Source organism: Xiphias gladius, chromosome 15 (assembly GCF_016859285.1).
Source record: "Xiphias gladius isolate SHS-SW01 ecotype Sanya breed wild chromosome 15, ASM1685928v1, whole genome shotgun sequence".
Classification (NCBI taxonomy): domain Eukaryota; kingdom Metazoa; phylum Chordata; class Actinopteri; order Istiophoriformes; family Xiphiidae; genus Xiphias; species Xiphias gladius.
Window position 1 is genome coordinate 5266884 of NC_053414.1, and position 26241 is coordinate 5293124.

The following is a 26241-nucleotide window of genomic DNA, read 5'->3' on the forward strand; positions in this document are numbered from 1 at the left end:
TAGGAGGAGGGACAGTGTTATAGAGGCAGCGGCTTTGGAACGCAGCCCAGACGGGAGCTTGTCAAGGTCGAAAAACAGAGGGGATTGCTTAGCTAACAGCCACTCCTCTACTTATGTTTCCCAGAGATGATGTTCACAGAAAGCGGCGCCAGCTACTGTTTAGGTTGTATAGGTTTTAATCCGGAGGAAAGAAAAATATTTTGGTTGACTCTCTCGGCTGAGTATGTGAGAGGATCCTACACAAGACTGCAGGGTTTTGTTTTTTGTTTTTTTTAATAAGTAAAGTCAAGTGAGGCCAAACGTAGAGCAGTAGTCATGGGTTACGTTCTACCTTGTAACAGGGCATAAGATCAGGCATAATAACACAGGTCCCTGTGGCTTTAAGCTCCAGGCACTTCAGAAAGGTGTCATTATGCAAACAAACCGCCTATTACGACAATATGTGCTCACAGGCCAAAACCCAGTCAGCAGTTACTGCCTGATGCCTCCGCTCAGGTTTGCATTGCTTTTTATTTTCCTCGTCGTACAGTAGCACCATACTGAAACAAGCCGAGACCACCAGACGGTCACAAAAGCGCTGGGCGCCCACAAGTTTCTCAATCAATATCTGTCTTAGAAAAAGGTGCCAAGAGTCTTTTTTTTTTCTTTTCTTTTCTCTCTCTCTCTCTCGGAGGATCCGAAGCCCTCTTCAAAAGGTGCTTAGTTGCTCTTACCACAGTGCAATTCAAAGGGTCCTTGACATTTTATGTCCAACAACATTTAGAGACCTCGGACAGGTTGGTCTACAGCTTCAGCAAAGACCACAGAAGAAAGGCAGATTTCAACTCTCAAGACTGACACCCACTTTGTGGGCTGTGGCTTTGCCAAGTAACAACAAAATCATAAAAACAAAACAAATTAAACTTATTTGCTTTCTAGATCTACAAGTGTTTTTTTTTTTGTGTTTTTTTTTTCCTCTATTTGTCATTGTAATTCAGGAAGGTGCGCTACATAATCAGGTCAGGGGTTGAGGAGAGGGCTTGGGGAAGGAATTGAGGACACTTCCCTTTTTGTGGGCAAAAATAAAGCCACTGCAGATAAGCTAAAGGAGGCTGAACACACCATGTCCCGTCAGTCACTTCCCGTCTGTCACACCGCGGCCTCTCACATCCGCGATGGTAGTGCATTTGGGTGAAGGGGGGTTAACATCATCCTTTAAGGATGCATGCGGGTAAACGTGACAGGAATCCAAAATATTTCAGTTAGTGTATCCGTCACTTTTGTAGCTATAATGACGTGGTGATGGTTGGCAGCATCTGAGTGGTTCATCTTTGGTCAGTTTGAATTAAGGTGCAGTTTTCTCTTTTGTTTTCAACTTTGCTTACGCCGTGATGGGGTGAAAGGGGTGTGAGAGGGGTGCGGCGCGGCGGCGGGGCGGGGTATTAAAGCTCCAAGGATTTTTTCCACAACGAACACGCCGTTGTCTCCGTTTAACAGCTGGTCTGGTATCGGGACTCCGTCGCTCGTCGGGCATCGCAACACTTACTGACATCTTTAGACGCCGATGCAATCCGAATGGTATGCAGTGTCTCTATAGGAGCCCAGTCAAATAAAAAAGACACGCGCGCCTCCTTGTTGTCCAGGCCTGGGCTCCTCCCACTTCCTTATTTTAGCGCTTCCTCTATCCTCAAATGTCCCCTCGCCCTCGGCTCACTACTGGTCCCCTGCCGACAACTACAACCATCTACAAAACAGTGCAATGTCTATTCATAGGCACAATGGGATACAAATACAGCACACAGAGGGAGAGAGGAACACTGTACACGCTCATACATTATGTTACATGTCCAACACACGCACGCACACGCGCACACACACACACACACACACACACAGACAGAACACAGAATACAGAGACGTCAGCAGCGGCAGCAGCAGCTCTGGTCTGGTGGTGGTTTTGGTGCAGCCTGCAGAGACAGAGCGGTGAAGACGGCTGCTGTTTGGAGGGCAAACGAGAGAGGACTGGGAGCAGGGTGGCAATTTACTCCCCTTTTGTTTAGGCTACTCCTTCCTCCTCCTCCTCCTCCTCTTCCTCTATTTTCCCGACCTCTCCACCTCTGCCTAACCTCTTTGCTCTTACTTTTACACTGTGAGAGTGGAGGTGGTGAGGAGAAGCTGGGTCAGGTCGGGTCAGGTCAGGTCAGGTCGGTGGGGGCGTGGAAGGCGGAGGGAGGGGCGCTGGGTGAGTTTACCCCGCTGCCTCGTCCCCCTCCTGGAGGGGCTCTTTGCGCTGGTTCTGACTGCCCGCGCTGGCCGCCAAAATCCTCTGCACAAAGTCTTTGGTCCGCCCGGCAACTAAAGGACCTGTAGTTGTCATGGAAATAAATTAGGAGGCGTGACGGGCAAACGTTGCTATAAACTGAAATGTCTGAGTCCCCTTTCTGGACCTTTTAAAGTACTTGGGGGACAAACCTGTTTAATGAATTGAGCAACTTAAAACACAGTTAGGACAAGGCACAGTTGTTGCACAGATGCAGATGTTTTCAAGGTTTCGGCTCGCATTGTGTGCGTTTCTCACCGCTGGACTCTCGGAGGATGTCTTCCAGGCGTTGGGTCATACCTCGCTCGTCCGTGTCCTCCTCCTCACTGCTCTCCACTCGTCGTCTGATCACCTCCTTGATCCGCAGCAGAGCCCCCAGCAGGTTCTCTGTGCGACGACAGAAATGAGATAAAAAGAGGAATTCTCTGAAATCAGCGCCGCCGGGAAGGCAGGTATTCTCTGTCTGGTCGTCGTCGCTGGCTGACAGTTTCCACCGGCGGCGAGCAGCGCCACGGCACTGGGCCGGGAGTTGAAATTGTTTTTGTATCCGTACCAATGCTACCGAAGCCAAAACGGCACTTTTTTCACTACCTCACTTTGAAGAATGTCTACACTTTTTCCTTGCAAGTCCTTTTTTTTTTCTCTTTGGTTTGTTTATTTAACAGAACAAGCCAAAGTTATCAAACTCATTCACGTTTCCTGTTGTCTTAACACAAAGCATCTGTACAAGACTCCTGCTAAAATGAAATACTCATAAAAGTTTCAAAATGATCTTATCAAAGAAATGGACGTCAATGAGACTAACGACGTATCTACACACAAAGTGCCTCAGCTGTGTTTGTCAGTCAAACAGAAAACAGAAATGCCCCTATTTGAATCTATCCAGCTGTCTACACGGGCTGCCCAGCGAGCTCGTGTTTTTCAGCGCACTTTTACACGTCGAGTCTATTATCTTCTTGCTGGGCGCTGAAAAAACGCCGTGCCCTAGACTCGGCGCGGCGCCCGAATCCTGAGCTGCATCCCGAGAAGACGTGGATGGAGCACCGAGGCCAGTGCCGCCGCTCACTGTCTGCCTTCCGTGTAGACACGGCGCCTGTGTCTGACAAAGCATTCAGCGCCAGCTGTTAGTATTTGACCTTTTTCTGATTTTCACTTTGATCGAGGGACAGATTTCGGTTTGAGACTCAGAAATGACTGCGGTTCCAGCCCAAGCCACACATTGCATTTTATTTCTCAAAAATTAAGACCACATTTCCCATAAAAACCCCTGGGCTTCCGAGGAAGGAGAGGATGTTTGTTTTATCCAGCAAAAGGGAAAGTTGTTGAAAAGGAAAGTAAACCTAAGTCAAGTGAAATAAGGGCAGTGTTGACCGGAAAGTTAGACGAGCTGGCCCGCGACCAGATGGCGGGATGGACTTGGTGAGGAAAGTGAAAGCAGCACTTGACCCTTCCTGACGGCTGCCATTACCACTTGAGCAAGACCGTTAACTCTCCACCGCTCCGGTGGAGCTGCTGGCTGGCAAACGCGTCAGACTTCCTTCCAGAGAAGCCTGGCAACCTGTTAACACCAGAGCTGGAACGATTAGTTGATTAATCCATTAGTCAGTTGCCAGAAATATTTATCAGCAACTATTTTGATAATCAATTAATCATTTCAGCCTTTTTTTTTTCAGTCAAAAGCCACAAACATTCTTTGCTTCCAGATCCTCCAACGCGAGGGATTTCTGCCTCTCTTTTTTTCTTTTTTTTTTTTTGGAAACAAAACAAGCAGTTGGAGACGTCGCCTTGAGCTCTGGGAAACTGTGAAAGACACTTTTGGACATTTTATAGACTAAACGATTAATCGATTCATTAAGAAAATAATTGGCAGATGACTCAGTAATGAAAATAATTGTTAGTTGCAGCTTTGCAGCTTTTCTGGTTTGGTTTCTTTAATGTTGTTCTTTAATATTCATGCGCTAATGATTTTCTGACGAGCTGAGATTTAACATGATGCATCTTAAGGCAGAAAAGCAGAGGAACGTACAACAGCTAATGGGCGATTCAAGCCATGTGTGTAGGTGGGCAAAGGACCGCCCCCTCCCCCAAGTTTCTATAACACACACACTGTAACTGCAGTCAGGAGGCTTCCCGGCACTGGCACGGTGCCTACTTGTGCGAAGTTTTGTTCTGAATCTGCTGCTAAGCATGTAAAGCGTGTTTTATATAGATGCAAATTACAGAGAGGGCAGAGAGAGGACAGAGAGAGAGAGAGAGAGAGAGCAAGCGAATGGGAGAGAATTAAAGAAAAGAGAAGAAAGAGCCACAGGAAGAGAGGAGGGAAAGAGGAAGCGAATGGATGTGTGAGGTTAAGCTGCGTGTGTTCTGGCTTCCTGCCAGGGGGGGCAGAAATTTGCGGGAGCCACAAGCAAAGCCATGAAACGCCAGACCCGGATCAGGAATGGCTGGAATGTTAAAAAAAACCGGACAAAGGCAGCTGGACGCTGGTCAGGGTTGAATTCAGAGAGGCTGGGCCAAACCAGACGAGGAGGCGGAGGCGGGCAGGACCGGACTGACAGATTTGGCAGAGCGGAGGTGTCGATGATCAGAAACAAGGTGAAGTCACCCTTCTCCGGTTTAACCACTAATCGGCGTGTTCACATGCTCTCCAGTGAGGTGGTTACTATCATGCTTTTGGCGGTAACCCGATTCCTTAAACAGGGCATCTCCAAGTTGGCCCCGAAAAGAGGATTTCTCAGTCATCTGTAGCTCGATTTGTAGTTTCTTTTTTGATCGCGAAGAGAGGCTGGAGCACTTCGGCTTTGCCACCCCGCAGGTGTGCGACGCGTTACTTGCCGTATGTTGGAGGATCACAGCGGGAGTGAGCCATTAGGCTTTGCAGAGATTTTATCCTAAAGGGCTGTAACTGCCGCCGCTGTCAAATAAATTCAGTAAATCGATTAAACATCATGTAAAACTCGGCTTTTCTTTGACTGGAAATGTTATTAACACGGCAACGTTTCTGCAGAAAAAGTCAACATGAGTCAACTTTCACAGCGGAAGATGAGATGAGAGATCTGGGATCTCGCTCAGCTGGGAGCCAATTCTTTCGCTGTCAGCGTGTCCAGCGGTATGTTAAACTGCAGGCATGTGGTGGACTGAAATAAAGAGCGTCTCTGCTAACACCAGAAGCAATTATAATACTTTTAAGAACTCTTTTTAAGAAGAAAGTCTCAGTGTCGGAGAAAACAGAGAAACCTCTGGGCTGGAGTTGGAAAAACAAGTTCGCAAATGGTTCGACAACATGATTAGAATCACCCTCCCGAGCAGAGAAGCGTGCAAGCAATGCTGCTGCTCCCTACTCCAGTCACGTGTGGACACACTTTTTACCCGATGCGGTTGATCAACGAACCAATTTCAAGTACTCGGATGACTGCGCAGGGTTGCATCCACCCTTGCGTGGCAAGCGGGACAACGCTGCAGGAGCGGATGACCTGAACTGGGCGGGTTCCAGTTGTCGGCAATGCGAGGGATGTCATGGCTCAGCAACACCCTCAAAGAACTGCAGCAAATGTTCTGAATCGTGATTTACTCCTCCAGTAAATGAGGGGGGACCATTTAATGTAACGTTCCACGTAGTATTTCATTAAAGTGTATTCGTTTCTTCTGATGTTAGTATGGTGGTGAGGGTGATGTTTAATAAATGTATAGATTCAAATAGCCAAACTACAACATCCTCTGTCACAGCCAAGCTTAATTTTCATTTCACAAAGCACCGCTGTCGCCACTTTTCAGGAAGGTTTAGTTATTCAGATGAATTAAGAGGAAGTCTGGAAAATCCCACAAGCTTTACAATTTCCTCATCCCATAAAAAGGACCGAACAGTCCTTCAACCTGTAAATCCTCAAAATAAGAATTAGGCGTGTGTGTGTCTGCGACACTGACCATACTCCTGGTTGAGCCCCCACAGCTTGATCTTGTTGGCTTCGTGCTGGGCCTTCTTCTTCAGCCGGCAGGCCCTAGAAGCAGAGGCAAAGAAAGCACCGTCATTCTCTGGAACAGGAAACTCTGTCCTAGCGTTCCCGTTCTCCACACGATCCTGTAACCGAGCCGGCTGGCTCACGCTGTCAGCAGCTGGAGCGCGAGGGGGACTGACTGAAAATCTCCCGTGTCCCTGACTGCTCCAGCTACCATTAAACACCGCGGCTCTGAGGGGATATGGCCAGTGTGGTTTCCGAATATTTGGGGTTGAAAAAAGGTAGCGGAGAACGGATCAATCGATGCGTGTTAATTATTAATGCATCTCACGGGGACCATTCTCTTCAGCGCGCTGAGAATTTCCCTTTTCCTGCAGCTGTGAGTCAGCTAGATGGAACTTAAGGAGGCAAATCGCATGCGGGCCAGTAATGTTGGACAGAATACTCCTTCTGTTTCTCTGCTTGTTGAAATGTTAAGATTGTTCCTCAGCCACAGTCCCTGCTCGTTTGGGGAGAACGTAGATGACCCTACAACAGTTTAGCGGTTCCTAGTCATCGTGGGGATGGGACTGGCTGCACTGACTCTAAAGAGGATGTTCCGACAGGTAACAAAGGTTTTTTAAAGTGGTTTCAAGTGCTTCCCCTACCTACCTAGAGGCCCCTCAATGGAGCGTCGATGTAGAATTTTCAAAACGTCCCTCCTGCAATACCAAAAAAATACCCCGTAAAGAGGATTTGCTCTTCATTGTGATGGGTCGCTCACAGATGCACATTGATTTAATTAATTTAATAATTCCCCAAACTGAAAGCCTCTAGTACTTGTATGGGTTTCGGGAAAACGCCCACAGCGGGTTGTCTTTAAGATGCTTCCAGGCGTATCCAAACCTGAGGTTTTACCTGTTTGCGAGATCAAACCCGGCAACGGATCACATGACGATGAGAGGCAAACCGGGCCTGCAGGAAAAGAATGACTCAGACCTCGCACGGCAGTGTCGCCCGTGTTGTGGAAAATGTTGCGGACGTAAATTATAAAACCGCATGCTTTGTTGTGGAGAAAATTATAAACCAGAGCAGGGTTCACCAGAGTTGTAAAAGCTGTGCCCAGATTCACTCCGCCTCTGAGATCAAAACCACAGAGTACAGCCATTCCAAAATAGCCGATGGACTGCTGCCAAAAACATTGCTGCTATTAACACTGGTGTTATCAAGGGTCTTAGATAAAAGTCAATAAATAAATAGATTACAATTTCACTTCTGTGTGTTCAGTAAAAAGATTGGTTCTCGATTCGTTAGCCTAGCTTAGCACCAAGATCGGAGGCAAGGTGAAAACTGCTAGCCTCCGCTAAAAAAGGAAAAGAAAATGCTTTTTCCAGTTGCCCAAAAACTCTGGTATTTACACATTATATATTAGTAGCCCACAAACTAACCACCAAGACCTTCTGAAAAAAATGTGCAAAGCTGAGAACTTCACCACAAGAGAGGACTGCTGAGTTACCGCGGGCGGGGAACCGGGGCTGGCTGTTGCTGGTCAGTAAATAGCTCCAGGGCGCCGGCTAACCGCTCCTTTGTATTTATTTTCATGTTAAGTACACAAAATATAACGTGTCAATATGGGAGCTTTTGAGCTGTTTGGAGCCGCCTTTGACGGAGACAGGCTAGCAGTTGCCACCTGCCTCCAGTATTTTAGCTAAGCTAGGCTAAAAACAAAAAAAGCTAAAGCGTGGACCTTGTGTTTGTTTTTCTTTGTTTTGTTTTTTGTTTTTGGTCAAACCACTGTTTCCAATGTCAAAAATTAACATTCACGCAAGGATAAACATCTCTAATATCGACATCCTTATGTAACTCCAGAAAAGAAAGATATTAATAGTATTTTCCAAAATAAAATAGTGTTTGTGTAGGAGTAATCACCAGGTCAGTGACCATGGCATGATGTTTCCACCGCCAACTGTGTTTGCTGGAGCGTCCTGCCAAGCTGGAGGCACCGACTCTAGGAGCAGGGCGAGTGTTTTTCCTCTACGCCGCCTGAACACCCCCGGGCGGGTTGTTTTTGACGTGATTAGGAAATGAATGAGCAGGAAGGTATTGGATGCGGTCTGGATAATCCCACCGCTAACTCTGACCTGGTCTCAGTCAGCCACAAGTATGACAATACAAAAAGAAATGAATCTTCGCAGAGGAAATTCCTGCATATTAAACGAAAACATGAACTCAGTACACAGTGACTGTAAACTGTAAACGTCCCCCTCTCCCTTCGCTGCCTCTGTCTTTTTCTTTCAGTTTTTATCTTGCATTTTCTTTATCTCCACACCAACTCTGCGTGTTTGTGTCTTGTTTAATATATGTTTGGAAAAATAAGATATTCCCTGACTCCCCCTCCTATTTAATCTGCCTGTAATAATGTCCTTTCTTCTGAATTCTCCCCTCCCTCCCTCCACAGATGAACTTTATATGACCCCTCTCTCCCTCCTCATCCAACTCCTTGTCTGCCTCCTCAGCCCTGCCCTGATTTCCTTCTATTCAGCCTTTCATCCTGGTTCCCTCCATCTCATCTTCGGTTTTTTTTCCCCCTCTGCTTCCCTCCATCCTTCCTTCGTTTATTCCATCACGACACTGTCCAAAGTAAACCCGTTGAAAGGAACCAGTCGACTGAAAAAATAAGTTCATGACCTACGATTTGTGTTGTGAACAGTATATAATCCTCAGGGACATCTTTTAAATGCCCTTAAATGTAAATCTACATTGTATGAAGGCTTATTATGGCAGCTTCCTCAGAGGTTTGATTTGTAAAAGGTCATCTTCAGTACGGTACATTGTGTTCCGCTCGGAGAGAGTTGAAATCAAATGCTCCCTGACATTTCAAAAATAAAAAATGCAATGACTCTGCAAATAAGACCAGTTGCTTTCGATTTCAGATTCGATGTTTTTCTCAATGTATCCTTCGCTCTCCACGTCGTCCACAAAAAGGATGAGAAGGTCGACATTAAATGCACCAAACACTCAGAAAAACGATCTTGACAAGGCTAAGGAAACGATTTACAAACCCTGAAAACCTCTCGGAATGCCCACTCGTGGCTGATCAAACTATGCCGAAAGTCTCTGGGGCTCTAACTTGATGCAGAAGATGCGTAAGTGGAGTCTGATACCTGGAGGCCAGCTTGTTCTTCTCCTTACGGGACCGGGCACGGGCCACGGCAGGTAGGTCGTTGACTGGGCCCATGCCGTCGATGGCAGCGTTGAGCTTCTGCAGCTGCTCCCCGATGTTGTGGAGCTTCTGGGGGTTTGGCGTCAGGTCGCTGGCGTCCGTCTTCCGGGCTTTGCGGCGCCCTTTTTTACCTGAACAAATGGACAAACTCAGATTTTCAATCCGTTCAGGTTCGACCTCTTTGAACCGCAACAGTGTCTCTCGGCCCAAATGTGTGCTGTGCAGACAAACATTGTTCAGATCCAACTAACTTTGTCTTAAAGTTCTTGTCAAGATCCCAAAATCTCCCAAATCTAAAGCTGGCTCTGTTACCCATAAGTGTGCGCAAATGGATGTACCAGACATCCAGATTTGTTTCCATTTAATTTAATAGTGCAGCTACAAAAATGGCCTCCTAGGCTTGATTATCTCACTGAAATGTTAGAGGAAGCAGTTACAGAATATATACCACTTAAATCTTGTTAAACGGTCATTGTTGAGGCACTAGTTTGGTTTTATTGTATTGGATTACCGTATCATATACGACAGTACTGCAGAACAGCAGTGGAGCCGAGCTGCTGCACAGCCGGAGAAGTGCCTGACGCAAGATTTACTTATCAGGGAGATGCTGAAAAATTCAGATTTTGACATAAAAGTTGTATGTAGGGCAGACGCCTGAGGGTCCCGATCCGTTCCGTGTCACACGAGAGGAGAAGAAATGGGACACTTTCAGCTGCAGTGTGAATGTCGTTTTGAGGGCTTCTGCTGGGACAAGGCTCTCAGGCAAGGGAGCCTCACGCTTTCAGTTGCAGCTTCACCTCTCTGTGATTTGGGCTGCAATTACCAATCAGTCTATTAATGAGCCCTCGGATGAATCAGTTATGCGTTAATGTTGAATTGCGTAGTTCGTCCGACTGACAGTCAAGAAGTAACAACAATACATAAACGGTTTTAAACATTTCAACTTGATAAGTGAGTACATTTTTGGGGCTTGTTTAATGTTTTTCTTTTTTCTAATGTTTTTCCATAAATAAAGTGCCTTGTTCATTGATTGATCTATCAATGGTGTCATCGTCGCTGCAGTGTTCTCACCCTCTCTGCGGTACAGTGTGCTGGGTAGAGTGCTGGAGCTCCAGGACAGAGACCAGTGGACGTCCCCGCCCAGCTTCTTCTTTGTGGCCGACTCGCGAGCGCGCCTGTACTCCCAGAAACAGCGACGCTTCGATGGGCGCTCACCCAGCTGCCTGGCTGGCTCTGCCTCCACCTCCGCCTCTGGAGGTACAAACACGCACGAAAACACACAGAACTTTGAATTTGCAAAGTGATGCAAATGCAGCAAAGGCTTTGCAACTGTGGCACAAATCTCCTGGAAACTTTGTTCTATAATATCAGTGTAGCGGACTGGATTTTCAGAGGTGAAATAGCTGATAGAAATGTTCTTAAATTCAGGAAACCAAACAAAGAGGCCTTAATTGACACTACTCAAAACAAGACTTTGTAAGCCATTTATAAAACAAGAACAAGGGTCTGCAGCTTAAATGGCTAATGAAACGTCAGAAAACAAAACTGTTGGAAGAATGAAAAAGACGGATAACTTTGCTATTTTTAAGCTCTTTACCAGTAACTGGGCACAAAAAAAAGTTTGGCTTGGGAGAGAAAATCATCAGGATTCACTCCCTGGGAATTGTAACTAACCAGAACAAGTTCTTTAAAAAAAATACAGCTATTATTTATCACAATATCTTGTGATATTGTGATAAAGCCAAAGTATTGTGCAAATTAAGTGGGAGCCATGCAAAGTCTCAGGGTTTCCTTAACATGATTAAAAATGATCCTCTGGGGTCCACGAATGTTTCTACCAAAGTTAATGGCTCTCCCTCCAATATTAAATCCGTATTTCACTCTGAACCAAAGAGGGAGCGACGTCTCCCTGAGCCATGATGCTAGTGTGGGCAAAGTGAGATCAATTTCTCCACGTCTGCAACTCAGACCTGTGACTCTCCGGTCCTAAGACGGCTTTACTGTCAGCAGATTACAAAAGATGTCTTCTCTTTTGCTCTGTTTCACTGATCTTATCTTCTGTTTGTACTTGACTGTCATAATTACATGCGCCTACGTCTAAAAGTGACAGATCTGCTGAACCGTCAGAAAGTTGTTTTTTTTTAACCTCTGATTTCCCTGTGATAATACATTTCTGACTTCTTATCTCCCTCAAATTCACCAAAGCAGAGATACCGAGCAGGTTTTAGCTTCCTCTGCTGTATTTGCTTTGATTCCACAGCTTCATAATGACAGTTCAACAAATACAGTTTTCATAACCGTATATTTTCGGCCTGCAGCCGCTAATATTCAATGAATACTGAATTCTGAAAAAGAAAAATGAAATATTCAATCAATCTCCGTTTGTATGGTCAAAGACATAACAAATACTGAATGGAACCTAGTCCAGATGTTGCGTCAGGACCACGTGAGATTTGGGACCAACCATAGACCACCAGTGGTCCACTGATCCAAATACAGAATCTGTATTCCAGGCCTTTGTAGCGTTTTATTATGAAGAAGACTGAATCTCATCCATTACTACGGAGGTGGACAACATTGACGGCAATAAAGAAGAAATTTAACAGAAGGGGAAACAGCCTGTATCTCAATGTGACAGATGAACCCTAATCCTAACTGACAGGTATTAATGTTTACGTTTGCCTGGTATGAAATCATGTTGCGAACCCTAATCCAGGAACGCATGCTGCACGTCCCTATGACAAAGCCACCACCAGCCATAGCTGTATGCATGTACGCTGCTTCCGAGGCAGACACCTACACGAACGCACAGACGTCACAGAATATTAGCCTCAGGCGCGCAGAGCCATGAATAATGGCATCATAAATAATTCAACATGCGGGGCTCCGCCAGCAGGAGGAGAGACGAGACGACTCTTCAAATCCACCAGAGCTGCGTTCAAAAAAAATGTCAAAAGGAAAAACACGCCGAAGATAACAGCAACTGGTAGGATTAAATCACCTGAAAGTTAATAACCATGAAGTCCTATCCTAGCCATTAGCCCGGGCTTTCCAGCCCCCCCCACACACACACACACACACACACACACACACACACACACACAAAACCAGATGGCTTATATAACATAATGTCGCCTGGTCCAGTCTGCAGATAGCGCCATTGTCTGCACTCTCCCTTAAACTCAGTCTCTTGCTCCATGGCTCAGTTTTATACACACACACCATAAAATATGCTCTTCAATCTTCTGTCCTATCTCTCTAAACTCACTCAACCTCCATCTTTCTCTACGAACACACACACACACTCACTTTTATATCCATCACACAGTCATGTGCGATCACCATGGGCTACCGGTAAGAATAGCTCGACCGGGCAAACACACACACACACACACACACACACTGCCGCAACAATGGAGGGCGACAATGGTGTCTCGCAACCGTCGAAATATGACCCAGGCGGGTCATTGAGAGCCAGCCAGCAACCTCTCCATTGCCTTGCAACAAGACGCCTGAGATTTGTTTATCTGGCGCGAGGACGACCAGACACAGAAAAGAGCCTGGGAAAAGATGGTAATCTGAAGTGAAGTCATTTTATATACGCGTTATCTAACACACATGTTTATATTGAGTGTCCTGTAGTCTGGACATGAAATAACCTCCGACATGTCCGGGGGTTTAGCTGTTGCTCTAAGCTCATCATCGGTTGACCAAGCTCGAGTTCATTAATGTGGAATTAGCCGGCTTAAATGTGCTAATGGTCATATTAGAAAAATGTGAGACTTTCGCCAAGAAGCTTACGATTCGGTGATTGTTCTTGTCCGTATATTCATGAGCGAAACATCTAAAACAAGTGAAGAAATAAACGTGTACCCTGGTGATTTATTAATGTACTCCCATATAGTTGGCAGATTCACGAGACACAGCGGAGAAAATCAAAGCAGCCGAGGCTGATATATCCTGACTTTTTAAGTTTCTGGCACAGGTCAAGCTCCACAGACGCTGCATCGTACACTTCCCACAATGCAACCTGACAGCGTCTTCCATTAGAGCCTCCGTGCCTGGTAAATGCCCACATCTTTCCAACTTAACGTCCCAGTTTGCAAAGCAAGCGTTCTGTTCCAAATTTGTTGTCGTCCAGAGCCGCAGGAGACATTGTACGACAGTTTTCTTTTTTTGGGGGGGGGGGTTCTTTGGTTTTTGTTTTTTTACAGGCTATGGATCAAGAAGTAAGTGGCTGGTTTTTGTTGCAGATCCAGGAATTTTCTTAATGATTCTTAACGTTGGGTGATCGAGACTGCGGTTACTGGTTCTGACAAAATGAATCATGGACACAAAAAAAAAAAAAAAAAAAAAGATTTTCTAAATGATTTTCTATCACTATACCTTTTTTTTATGCAGATCTGATTTCAGAGGATAGATTTAAAGGACTGTGCAGCCTCCGGGGAGATATTCATTGGCCGTGCTGTAGCCAGGGTTTTATAAATATTTAGGTCATGATTTCGCCAATACCTCGACCAAACTAGCAAGAATAAAATTCTGGTGGAGGAATACTGAATTCTCTATTCATTTTTGGTCACCAAAAACTAGTCAAATTTAATTATACTGGTTCTAAAAATACCGGAATATAATCATAGAAGGGCGATTATCCCCAGGTAGCAGTCTCCTGCAGTGGGCTCCGCCCTGTGCACTTCTCCTCCTTAAATTTACATTAAAACGGTGCAAGTGTGGGCGATACAGTCAAAATGGTGGAGAAAAATCTGCTCCGAGACTTTTTAGGTTACACTATGATCCGCTGACAAACCCTGATGGCTTGCTGATGTGGCGAATTTATGTAATTTTTTTTTTTGAATAGTTTTTGAATTCTTGTAATTTATTGCTCTTTCTGCTCGGTGTGCCCATGTGCCGTGTGGTGTGTGGTGCGCGTCAGCAAGTGTCAAGTGTCCATGTATGTCGACACTCGTGAGTGCATGTTGTGTTGTTGTGAGACTGTGACTAGAGATAGATGAACAGGCGGGGAAAGCAAATGCGCCTTTGGGAATGAACGAATTGGGTAAGTAAGCGAGTCCGAGAGTCGCTAAGTCAGTCGGTCGGTTTTTATATGTTTGTTTAGCAGTCATCTTCGAGCTCACATATCAAAACATATGAAGGGAAATGCTTTTTTTTTAAGCAGCCAACTTCTTCCTTGCGGGGTGGAGAAGCAAAGTACGTAGGGAGGTCAAAGGTCAAAGCTTCAGCACCAGGAAAACAGCTTGAATACTGCGTACAAGGGCTGCAACTAACCACTGTTCTCATTACTGATTTATCTGCCAGTTATTAATTACCTGTCTATAAAAAGTCAGAAAATACAGAAAAAAAATGCCCAGTTTCCCAGAGACCACGGTGACAGCTTCAAACGTCCAAAACCCAACAACAACCAGATTAGTATCACGTCTCCTAAACAGGGGAAAGCAGCAAATGCTCACATTGAGGAAGCTGGAACCAGCAAATGTTTTGCCTGAAGAAAAAAATAAACTCAAACAATCAATCAATTATCAAAATGGTTGCCGATTTAACCGATCGAGTAATTGTTTCAGTTCCAGTGCGTGCCCTCGGTGCTTGTGAGTGCAAGATAAGGGAGCGAGAAAGAAATAATGAGGCAAGAAAAAAAACATCGTTTTTTTGATCGTGAGCCACCAGCTGAATGCCGTAGTCTGGAGCTGGCATGTTTATGTTGCTTTTGAAGCCGCATAAAAAGCGAGTTTTACTGTAATGGTTGTTTAACAATCTGTACCGACTTTTACAACCTATTTAACCCCCCCCCCCAAAAAAAAAGACAAGAGCAGGGTTGCTGTTACAGATGGTATTTGAATAGATGAAGAGACTCCAACCCCCAAAGCCATTTCATAACAGTACGACCGTAGCCACTGAAGCAGGGTTTTGTCCAGGAATTACACCCGCAACTTCGGTATTTAATGTGCCTCTGCTCAGCCAACCAAGTTGGACAAGGCGGTCTGAGGTCTCGTCTGGACCTGAGACAGATTCAAATGGTTTCCATGTGGGCAGATGGGCTGCTGGCAGCGCTGCGAGGAGCTGAGATGTCCTCGCCATGCAGATACAGACAAACTCAAAGCAGAACTCACCACACTCAGTTTCTGAGGAGCTGGAGAGTTCAGCCTCCACCGCCGTCTCCTCCGTTCCCTCCTCTCCTTCTTCCGCCTCTTCCTCCTCCTCTTCCTCTTCCTCCTCCTCCTCCTCCTCCTCTTCCTCCTGCTCCTCGTCCTCCAGATCTAGCTCAGTCTTGGCCTGGCTCTCCTCCCTGCCCCGCACCTCCTGCTGCGTCTCCCCCGCTCGCACCTCCTCTGTCTGAGAGTTGTCCCCTCCCTGGCTCAGAGAGTAGTTGTGCTCCTCGCTGCAGTGCTCTAGAGCCAAACCGGCCGCCGCCGCCACCGCAGCCACTTCCTCTTCCTCTTCCTCCTGTGCCACTTGATACACCTCCACCGTATGCTGCCTCGACATCCCCCCATCCTGTCCTCCTCCCGCTGCTCTTCCTGCAACACATAACCCCCTCTCTGTTGTCGTGGCAACAGATACGCGCCCCTCCTCCCTCCCTGCAGCGGTGGCCTGGACTTCCTGGGTGACCGGAGGTGCTGCGTGTCTGTTCCTCCTCCTCCTCTCCTCCTCCTCTTCCTCCTCCTGCTCCTCCCGGCTCCTCCCCCAGCGGCCAATCAGGACGGCGTCCTCGGAGCAGGGCAGCAGCTCCCCTCCCACCCCGAGGCCCAGCTTGGTGTAGCGAGCCATCTCGTCCAGCGCGGACACGTCCCAGCGCTCCGGGTGCAGGTCCTCACCGAAGCCCCCGTCGTCCACCAGGTCGCTTAGCAACTCAAAGGGCCGTTTCCTTGGCGATGCCGGGGAGCCCAGCATGAGGAGCACGCTCTAAAGGGGACAGAGATATACTTGAATATGGCTGAGTTTTACCATTGATTGCATTTGTGACATTGCTCCTCCACTATATTACATGTCAGCATGTACCCTTCATATAACAGGGGGAAGTCAGTAATAAAACATTTGCCTGGTGCTTTGTAAATATACTCGTTGTTCCAGGCAGCTATTAATCTTTAATCTAATTATCTATACCGACAGCTGCAAAATCAGAGGGCTCTCTCTGAATGCCTGTGTGCTTAGTACTGGCAAAATCAGTCATGCTGTGCAGCTAGACGGGCCAAGACAGATTCCCCCGTGACGTGACGTCACAGTGGCCTGTTTAATAAATCAGGTAGGTTCTCGCTCATGCGACGTTTATGAGTCCAAACTGCGCGCAGAGCTGATGGAGCCCAGTAACCGCAAACGCAGCTCCATGCGCAAAAACTCCAGAGATGCACTCTTAAGACTGCAAAGAGTCTCTCCAGACTCCAGTTGATTAAAGGAGTTCGAGCAAGTGCCCTGAAATACTTCAGGCAATGGGGGCTGTAATTGTCACTGCTGGATGGGACTAAAATCACTGACAAGCATGTACACTGTAATCTTAAACTCACCAGACCTCCCATAGAGGGACCGATCCTGCCGGATTGGAGATGAATTGATTTTTTTTTTCTTTTTTCCTATCAGTTCTGGGCCTCATGGACTGATTTATAACCGACACACCAGGTGATTGCAATTAGCTTCATTTAGGCGGCTGAGCAGCTAACTGCTTAACCAACTGGTTGTGTCCTGACTTCCATGTTCCAGAATAACCAGCCCGGAGAGTCCCGGGCAAATATCCGCCGTTGGCCCCCTTTCGAAATTTTCAATTGCTTTCAAGGTCTTGATCGGCGAAATCCGAAATCACGCATTAAATAGACAAAATGTTTCGCTTATGGTCGTGAAGTAGAGGTCTTCAGGTCGCAAAGTTTTCACCCATTTCGTAACGTGCTCACGGAAAACCTTCCCAGACCCGTCTCGGGGATGTTATGCGGAAGGTGTAAAATGAATGAATTCCATTTAGCGGCCTGGGTTTCGGGGTCATGGCTTACACGGACACTTGAATAGAACAGAACCATCGTTTTAGTGTATTAGTGGGTAGTAAAACCTGTGCTCTTCCTACTATAAAAATCAAAATGACCTCTGTGGAAAAGGTCTTTATCAAAATTTCAAAGTTTTTCACTGCCGGCCCCCGTACGGTGGGTTTCCATCCAAATGTAGCACAACCCTGAATCAGCTTTTGAGAAAATCAACAAAAGAAAATTAACTTGTCCGTTTACTGCTGTTATGCGAACATTAGGAGTCGATTAGTCAAGATAAACCGGCTCTGTGGCGCTAATTCTCCAGTCGGGCGCCACTAAAACAACAAGACGACACAATGAAAAGAGCCCCAGTCAAACCTCAAATAGTGAAAAACAATGTAGGAAAAGTGATGGAAATGTGTGTGTTTCATGGCGTGTTACAGTTTCCTTATCGCTCCACGAAGATCTGATGTTCTTGTCTGGTGTTTTTTTTCAGTCTCCTCAGTGGTCACATGCTTCATGTATGTCATGATTTATTTGCTGAGCCTGTTTCCGTTGCACTTTGTCACAGTTTGCTTTCCTCAATGCACTAACTTTCCCAACCACAGCCAAGTATAAAAAAAAAATTTTTTTGCAACATTTTAAGATCCGGTGTTTCGACTCGTTTTTTTTTTTTAATGCGCAAATTGAAAATGCACAGAAACATAACAGGTGAATGGAAAACCACCGATTGACCGATTCATACGTAACATGCCAGGGGAATGCAATTAACTGCAATTAGGCAGCCGTTAAGGACCCCTGCCAGATTGATCAGTTCGGGAGTGCACACATCTACTGGGCCCCATTTTTTAATTTCCAACGACTTTCAAGGTCTTGTTTGTTGACATCCAAGGACTCCGCCTTGTTTTTTAAGTAAGGCAGGACACTGGTCAAAATCAGAAATCACAAGACCTTCCCTTATTATTGTGAAGTCATGATGAGAACTCAAGCCTTCCACGGGATGTGCATGAATCCTGGGCTTCAGCAAGGACTCTCAGAATTCTACTAAAAAATAAATGTGTGCTCTTAAAAAGCCACCAGCTAATTTCCCCAGATAATTAAAGGCTGTATTTTGCTGTTCTCAAATAAAATAACATTCACAAGGACATTCAAAGCCCTTGGGAAGTCTCACTATGAGCCACGTTACTCGTGGAATTTTGTGGCTCTCTCCATCGTGTGCTGTCTCACCTGGTCGTACTCAGTCCTGCCCCCTTGTGGCGACATGGCCAGAGGGTAGGGGCTCAGCAGACCCCTGTGTCCCCCGTAGGCCTCGCCAAACGCAGGCTCCATCCCATTCATACCCGGCTGAGAGGGAGGAAACACAGACAGACGGACATAGAATTAGATACGTATCCGACAGGCGAGGCCACGAGGAGCATCATTCAGACGCGACGGGTGAGAACGGCCGCAGTTTCGGCGATGTTCCTACTTTACCTGAGGCATGCCCGGTTGCAGGAGGGTGTCAGGTCGCGGTCACAACGTCGGTTGAAGCGAGTTCTGCTGCAAAGACACAATCAAGTTCAGTTCCGAACGCCGTGATGAAACGAGGAGCGGACAGGCGAGGCAAAGAGGAGTTCGTTACAAAGACGGCGGAAAAAAAGAAGATGACGGGGGAGGAGGAGGAGGCGAGGAGGTTACCTACCTAAGATTGAGAGCTGTGAAGGTCAAGGGGTCGAGCTCTTTTCACATGTCGCAGCCCTGCAGCTCTCAGCCTCCCAGCCTGGAGGGAAATTTAAAAAAAAAGCAGAGGAGGGCCAGGGAAGGGCCAGGGAAGAGGGAAGTCAGACATGGGTTCAACAGAGGCCGCAATGTGAATCACAAAGCAATAAAACAGCGAAAGTAAGCACATCCCTGCAGCACAGAGACGTGTTTGTTTGATCTGCACAGTAAGAAGTGACGACAGTCGTAAAGATGATAAAATACAGGCTTTAAATATGTCATTTTAATAACAAACCTCTGCACGTTGCTTAGAATAAAGCACTTTTTTAAACCTTTCGACAGGAGACACTTTCACAGAGTTAACTGCTGAAATTCTGTTTTGTTTTTTTTACTGTGATGTGTTTTTTCTTATATGTTGTGTTTACGGAGTGAAACCTTAATAAGGTCGGAGCTCTTTCTTGCCTGTTCAGCCATGGTGGCTGTCGTTGATTACATTAGCTGGCTGGTATTTCTATTAATACATCCATTTATTCAACATGAAACAACATACTGTGGCTGCAGCTGCCAGAAATGTAGGACATATCACTTCCTGAGAGAGACCTGCCAACAATGGCTTTACTGTGTGGAGCAGTATTCATGTGGCATTTGTAAATTCAGATTGTGGCTGTTTACCAACCAGCATTTGTCATTTCAGTACTACGTGTTGTTTGTAACACAAGCTTCGTCAAAAGATAACTTTGATATCGATTTGTTAAAAATTTCGCAGCCGGTACAGGAGCAAATGAAGGCAAAGCGATCGAGCTGTAAAGGCCAAAAGTTTAGAAAGATGAGCAGATTAAAGCTAAAGTTAAACATTTCTCAGAGGCAAAGAAAAATCACCTCACTGGTTGAGATAAAACTCACTGGGAGGAGTAAAAAAAAAAAAAGCCAAATCCTCCTCGCTTAATAATGCTGTATTGAAGGGGGCAGGAGAAGAGGAGAGAAGTTAATAATCTGAAGGCTAAACATTAGCACTCCTCCAGCTGACTGCTAAACGCGCTAAGACAGCTACGTTGACAGAGCCACACAGTTTTAAAGGACAAAACAAGTGCCACTGCATTCATTTCTTATTGTCAACAAATCCCATGAACAGACCAAAATCAACAGTGTGTGAGTCCATCTCTCAATGCTTTCTGACTGTCCCTACCTACCGGTTCTTACTGAATCTGTTCAACCGTTAAAAAACAGGCAACCAATACATCCCATTTACAGGCTCGGTAATAAACTTAAACAGCTGGTCAATGTACTTTTTGGCGAACGTGACTCAAAACGGGGTAAACTGTGTGTTTGTTTGGGACTATTCTTGGTTATGGGTTAATACACACTTGATGCTCTAGTAAGTATTTCCAGCAGCAGGAATGTGTATGTGGGACTGAGTGAAAATAAACTACAGTGTGTGTGTGAGTGTGCGTGTGTGTCTTTTCATGGTAATGAAGGAGCATATCACCCAGTGCAACAGTGTGACTCACTGATGTGTTTTTAATTGTTTCTTAACAACAATGGAGCTCTATGACAAAGGGGAATGAGCTGTATCAGGCTTTGGATGCACAGACGCTACTTGTTCGTCGGATCGCTTCATTGTGGTTTTGGTCTTTTCACGGGATTTGTTGACCATAAGGAAAGTGTAGAACATCCTTAATCCTTTAACCGAGCCAACTTGTCCTCTAAAGAACTGCTTCTCCGACTCCGCCCAGTACGGTTTAACTCCACCAATGAGATAACTTCTGCCTGCGGAGGAGCTCTGCATTAATTAATGTTTGTGAAACCCAAAAAATCCAATTCTGCCTTAGAGGAGAAGAAGAAGAGAGGGGGACACGGTGCAAACTGCTGATCAAATTTAGCTCCTTTCCGATGGGGACATGATGAAACACCGAGCAACACTAACACACACACACACACACACACACACACACACACTGCGGGAACAATGCAGACCTACTGTTTAGTACCTGTGGAAAACCCGGAGAAACCAGCTCACACTGACCCTGGTTCAGTGATTCGAGAACAATGTCATAATACGTTCTCTGTGGATTGACCTCAGGAACACAAGAATGAGGAAATGAGGATTTGCTGAGCAGTTATGACACTGCCTTGGCACGCCACGTGGAAAACGTGGTATTTGGCACACGGAGCAAGCCAGCTACCAACGTTCTGTTTATACAAACACTCATAAGACTCAGGCAGTGTTTTTAAGTAGATAACAAACTGGCGGAATGAATGCAACAACCCCAGCAACCTACAAACGTAAAAGGATAGAATTCTTTATGATAAAGTTACAGCAGAGGTACCCTGTGTGTGTTTTATGTCAGTAGTTTCCTTGTATCAACAGCACAACTTGCTCAGGTGCCAGTTGCGAGGGTTTCTGCTCTCACTTAAAAATTTTCAAAAAGCCCCATATGATCCTTGTATTTTGCGTGGAGGCTCGATCGGAGAGACTCTTGGGACCATACCAGCTATCGTTCTGTCGGAGAAGGAGCCACGTCTGTCAAACTATTTTATGCCTCATGCCGCAAACAAGAATGAAAGAGGCAAACTCGTTCATCTCAATGGCCCGCTCCTTTACCATTTCATTTAACCTGCTCTTTCTGACGGCAGCGTGCTTTTCCAGGCATTTGCTGTTTTTACAAGGTAAATTTACAGAGTGACTCCAATGTAACCAAACAGATTCTTGTTTATATTTGTCCGTACCCCAGCTGATATAGGAGCCGGGCATGCCTTTGCGAAACCGCAACCCTTGCAATCATTTGTTGTGTGTTGGTTCAACATAAGGCTTGGTCCAAAGGTCTCCTTGCTCATAAACAGACACAGTGACAGGCAGAGTTCCCTGTACGACAACAGGGAAACAAAGGCAAATTTCTTCATGAGAAACTACTACTGGGTCAATAACCGTCGGCTTTACGTTCAGCCAATAATTCATCGGGCCCTCTGTAAACAAGACTCCGCATTCGAAGCAGATGCCAACACAAGCTTATGTAACAACCACACCGAATGCACAATGACCACGCAAAAACACGTACGATAGCATTCACAGTGTGATGGGATTATGGTTCATGTAGAGCAGTTTCGTGCATGAAATAAGTCACTTTTCCTTGTTACGTACACTGCTCCACAGACGACCTTTAAATGTCTTCTCAACCTCACAGCCACTTGCGATTTCCAGCCACATGTATACTTACAGCTAACTCTCGTATTGGTGTACAAGTAATGCGCTGGGGCAATTATCCCGAAGACTGTAAGCACAGAATATGCAAAATGCAAATGACCCCTTGTTTTAGCAACAAGCGGTTATGTAAAACAGGGCAGGGTATTCAAATGAATTAGAACCATGGCATAATATAACTTACCAAAACACGCTTTATTCTAGGGCTAGGACTAAAGATTATTTTGTCATCGATTAATCTGCAGTTTGTTTTCTCAATTCATTGGTTAATTGTTTGGTCTATAAAATGTCTGAAAATGGTTCAAAAAATAAATCAAAATCAAAAAAAAAAAAAAAAAGCCGACCATAATTTCCCAAAGTCCAAGGCTCTTCAAACAGCTGGTTTTGTTTAACCAACAGTCTACAATCCAAATATATTCAATTTACTATTACATAAGACAAAGAAACGCAACAAATCCTCACAATTGAGAATGAGAATGGCTCCAATTGGGTATTTTGGACAAATGTTATCACTGCAAGGGGTAAAAGGTAGGCCTGTGTAAACGTGAGGTTACTATACCTCAGCATCAGTGCTCCGATGTGTTTCTAGGTTCTGAGAACAGCGTGGTGCTTCTAACCCCCCGTACGGCATCGCCACTTTCCCGGCGAAAGGCAGCGGTTGTATAGTAAGTTTCAAAATAAAAGTATTCCAGGATTACTATAGCAACGGACGATTCCTGTCATCCAACCATGCGCCAAACATATGTGAGAGTGGAAGCGAGTCATCCTGACAGTGGACCATGATTCACATTTAGAACATGAGCAGCCTGACCAGACAATGAACCTTTAGCAGCTGGAGGCCTATTTAGAAAAAAAAAAAACATTCATTAGGACAGAGGACAGCTCGGTAACGGATGGATGGAGGTTACGCACGGAGAGACGAGAACTGGGTCGGGGGGGGGGGGGGGGGTAAAAAGTAAATGAGGCAGGAGCCCTTAAAAAATAGGCTTGGATGGTAAAAGAGTGTCCCCGAAAAACAGCGAGGACGAGACGGGAGAGCATGGGAGAGGAGAGACGATCTGCCTGTCGCTCTGTCTGGGAAGCCAATTTGCCGAATTAAAGCTCCAAAAATCTGGGCGGCGGACAAAGCTCTGTCTCGCCTGGGAAAATCTCCCTCTCTCCTCCCGTCAAATCAAAGAACCCGAATCACGGCGAAGAAAGAAAGGATACGAACAAACACCCTGAGCGCCCTGGACGCAACCCTCCGCCCCCCCTCTGCGTGTCCTTGGAGCTCCGACTCCCGTAACTACGGAGAGCCAAAGTGGCCCCGGTCTGCCGCCCCTCGACCAGTCTCGCTCCCTGTCCATCCGGTGCGCGTCCACAAGTCTCCCCGAAAAAAAAAAAAAGCCAAAAAGCAAAAAAAAAAACAAAAAAAACAACCCATAAACCCTTCAATCTGCCGATGAACCGATCGGTGCCACAGAACCAATGGGGCATAACGGTGCTGTGTTTCCGCACAGCTGGATACAACAGCGGCAGCACATACGGAGCGAGAGCAGGGAAGAGAAGGTGCCATGGTGGCAGCCGGCAGTGTGTCCCGCATGGCACGGCGAGCCGAAGAGCCGCACTTCCACGTCCAGAGGCTCTCCTCTATTTCACACTGCACGTTCACATTTCATGCATTTTTATTTTATTTCTTTCTTTTAAATAACGCAAAAAAAAAAAAACAACAACCAAAAAACCCCCCTACCAGAAGCAGCCACCACGCGTCGGGACAACAGGGCCGAGACAACAGGGATCCTTTCAGCGCACAGACAACAATAAAAAATGGGGCGCAGCTGGCAGTGCCACCGGATGTCCAATATTAATTGTTAATACGGCCGATTTCTGAGCATGTGGGCCGGCTCCGGCGTTTTAACGGCTCCAGCTACATGGACAGGTATAAAGTCTGCTCTCTGTCTTCGCGACCCCCGGACTTTTGTTAAATATCAGAGTTGGGGACCGAGGGATAAATCGCCGAACAAGTTTGGCTGGTGCTTGTCCACCTGCAGGTGCTGCTGGAGGTTGTTGGCGGCGGCGGTGGTGGTAATGGTGCAGGCCCGGGCAAGTTCTACTCGGTATGAGTTTATCAGCATAAAACTGTAAAGTTAGGGCTATTAATGGGGAGGGAAACAAAACAAAACAAAAACACACACAGACACACACAGACACACACACACACGCACGCTGGGAACAATTTTTATCCGAATACGTATGCGCAAGAAATACGGGACATGTATCCAAAATGTAGTATGAATGTATAATGTATCGTGGAAAAAAAGGGGGTTGTTGAAATGCAGTCGGGCTGTGGTTTTAAAACCCAGATATGCTCCCGGTACCGGGGAGCAGTGCCGCCCCGTCAGAAAGCTCCTATGTCCATTGAATCCCTGGACATGATGCGTTCAACACATCCCAAGTCAAGTGTAGTTCTGTGCCGTGCATGCTACTGTATGTAAATCCATGTGAAAGTAGCCATTTTTTTTTTTTATCATAGAAGACCGTTAAAAGCCTACATCTTTTTTTTTTTAAATGTCTTCGGTTTTTTAAATATTTTTCAACAACTTCTCGGTCGTCAAAACTTGACGTAAATGCGCACTTACTCGGCCGCGGGCGAGAGGCGCCGCGAGATGGGCTCTACCTTATCGCGGCGTCCTAGGATGTCCCCTTCGGAGTTAAGGCTCCTCCGGACCGGGGTAAAATGTCGGCCTCGGCCTCTCCAGATGATATGAAAACGCACCATCCACGGAGAGGAGCAGAGGGGGGGAGCCCGCGTGGACAACGGCGGCGGCCGCTCAGCCCAGAAAATCCCTTCCAGCCCTCCGCCGCATGCAGGAAGTTAGTTCACAGCAGTACCGAGCTGGCCTGTATGGCGGACAAACGGGACAGAAAAGACGGTTGTAGGACTGTTGAACACCCCCCCTCCCCACCCCCGTCCCCTCCCCTCATCCTCTCCTCCTCCTCCTCCTCCACCACCACCTCGTCCTCCCCTTCGTGCCCCCCCCCACCATTGGTGCAGAAGCATACCGTTTTGGAGATGAGAGTGTGGGAGAATAAAAGCAGCCGTAGCTCCCATTAAGCTAATTCCTTGATTAATAAAGTTTAACCGGCTCGTACGGCGGACCCCCCATCTGTGCCCGACACGGTGCCGGCTTTCAAAACGAGACGGGCGGACACTTTCTCCACCGGCTCCGCTGTTTAAAAAACACTTTTTTTTTTCTTCGTCTTATTTTTTTATTTTTTTTTGATACTCAGAGAAGAAGACATATAGCGAGATGTGGATGGTGTGGATCCGCGGGTGTTTTGTACAGGCTAAGCACCTCTTTGTTGTTGTTGTTGTTGTGGTGGTGGTGGCGGCGGCGGCGGCGGCTGTGTACGCGGTGGTTAGCTACATTTTTTCGGGGCTCCGCCGACCGTGAAGACGGAGAAAGTAGTTGCGAGCGACTGACCTGATCGAAATGGGAAGTGTGTCAGCTGTAAAAACAGTCGCAGCTCTCATCGGCGGACTGGGGAGGGGGGGGGCGAGGGGGTGGGGCCGCAGGAGGGAGGGCGGGCGGGCGGCCAGGCCGGGGGTAGGCTGGGGGCAGGGCGGTGGGGCCGGATGGATGGATGAGGAGGGGGCGGTTGGAGTTCACGAATGATCGCGTAGACCGAGTGTCACTTTCCCAGAGGTTAGTGCGCCGAGCTTCCGGCCGGGGCTGGTTTTCGAGTTAAGAGTCGCGTCGAAGCTCACTGCAAAAGTGGGAACATCCGTTTGATAAAAATTGAGTCGAAAATTTAAACCGGGCATTTATATCATCCTACTACTACGGTGTTCCTTTCATTTCAGTCAGATTTTTTCCTTTTTTTTTTTTTTTGCAATGATAGATATTGGTTTGAAATTGCTTCTTTTTCTGGAATTAACCATTTGG

The 26241-nt window shown here is 46.4% G+C and overlaps 1 protein-coding gene across 5 annotated transcripts; it reads right to left on the reverse strand.

The window, feature by feature from the left end:
* Window positions 1–262: 262 nt before the first annotated feature.
* Window positions 263–25220, reverse strand: LOC120800131 (CREB3 regulatory factor-like). 5 transcript variants are annotated; one of them, XM_040145982.1, is made up of 10 exons: window positions 24972–25220; window positions 19100–19177; window positions 18892–18954; window positions 18646–18762; window positions 15580–16372; window positions 10529–10708; window positions 9399–9588; window positions 6224–6297; window positions 2558–2686; window positions 263–2343 (listed from the first exon to the last, which is right to left on the reverse strand). In XM_040145982.1, exons 3-10 carry the CDS (start codon window positions 18898–18900, stop codon window positions 2228–2230), a joined length of 1608 nt encoding a protein of 535 aa, XP_040001916.1. In that variant the 5' UTR covers window positions 18901–18954; window positions 19100–19177; window positions 24972–25220; the 3' UTR covers window positions 263–2227. The 5 variants fall into 5 exon arrangements, with proteins under 5 accessions (XP_040001916.1, XP_040001913.1, XP_040001915.1 ...); XM_040145979.1 differs by having other exon boundaries at window positions 18892–18957; XM_040145981.1 differs by having other exon boundaries at window positions 18892–18957; window positions 24934–25220.
* Between the last annotated feature and the right edge of the window lie 1021 nt (window positions 25221–26241).

Bases quoted from the DNA above. Each gene is read 5' to 3' on its own strand.
- LOC120800131 (XM_040145982.1), bottom strand. The intron at 2,687-6,223 runs GTCAGTGTCGCA...GTCGTCGCACAG, and splicing joins GGGGCTCAACCAGGAGTATG to AGAACCTGCTGGGGGCTCTG. The intron at 2,344-2,557 runs GTGAGAAACGCA...TGACAACTACAG, and splicing joins CATCCTCCGAGAGTCCAGCG to GTCCTTTAGTTGCCGGGCGG.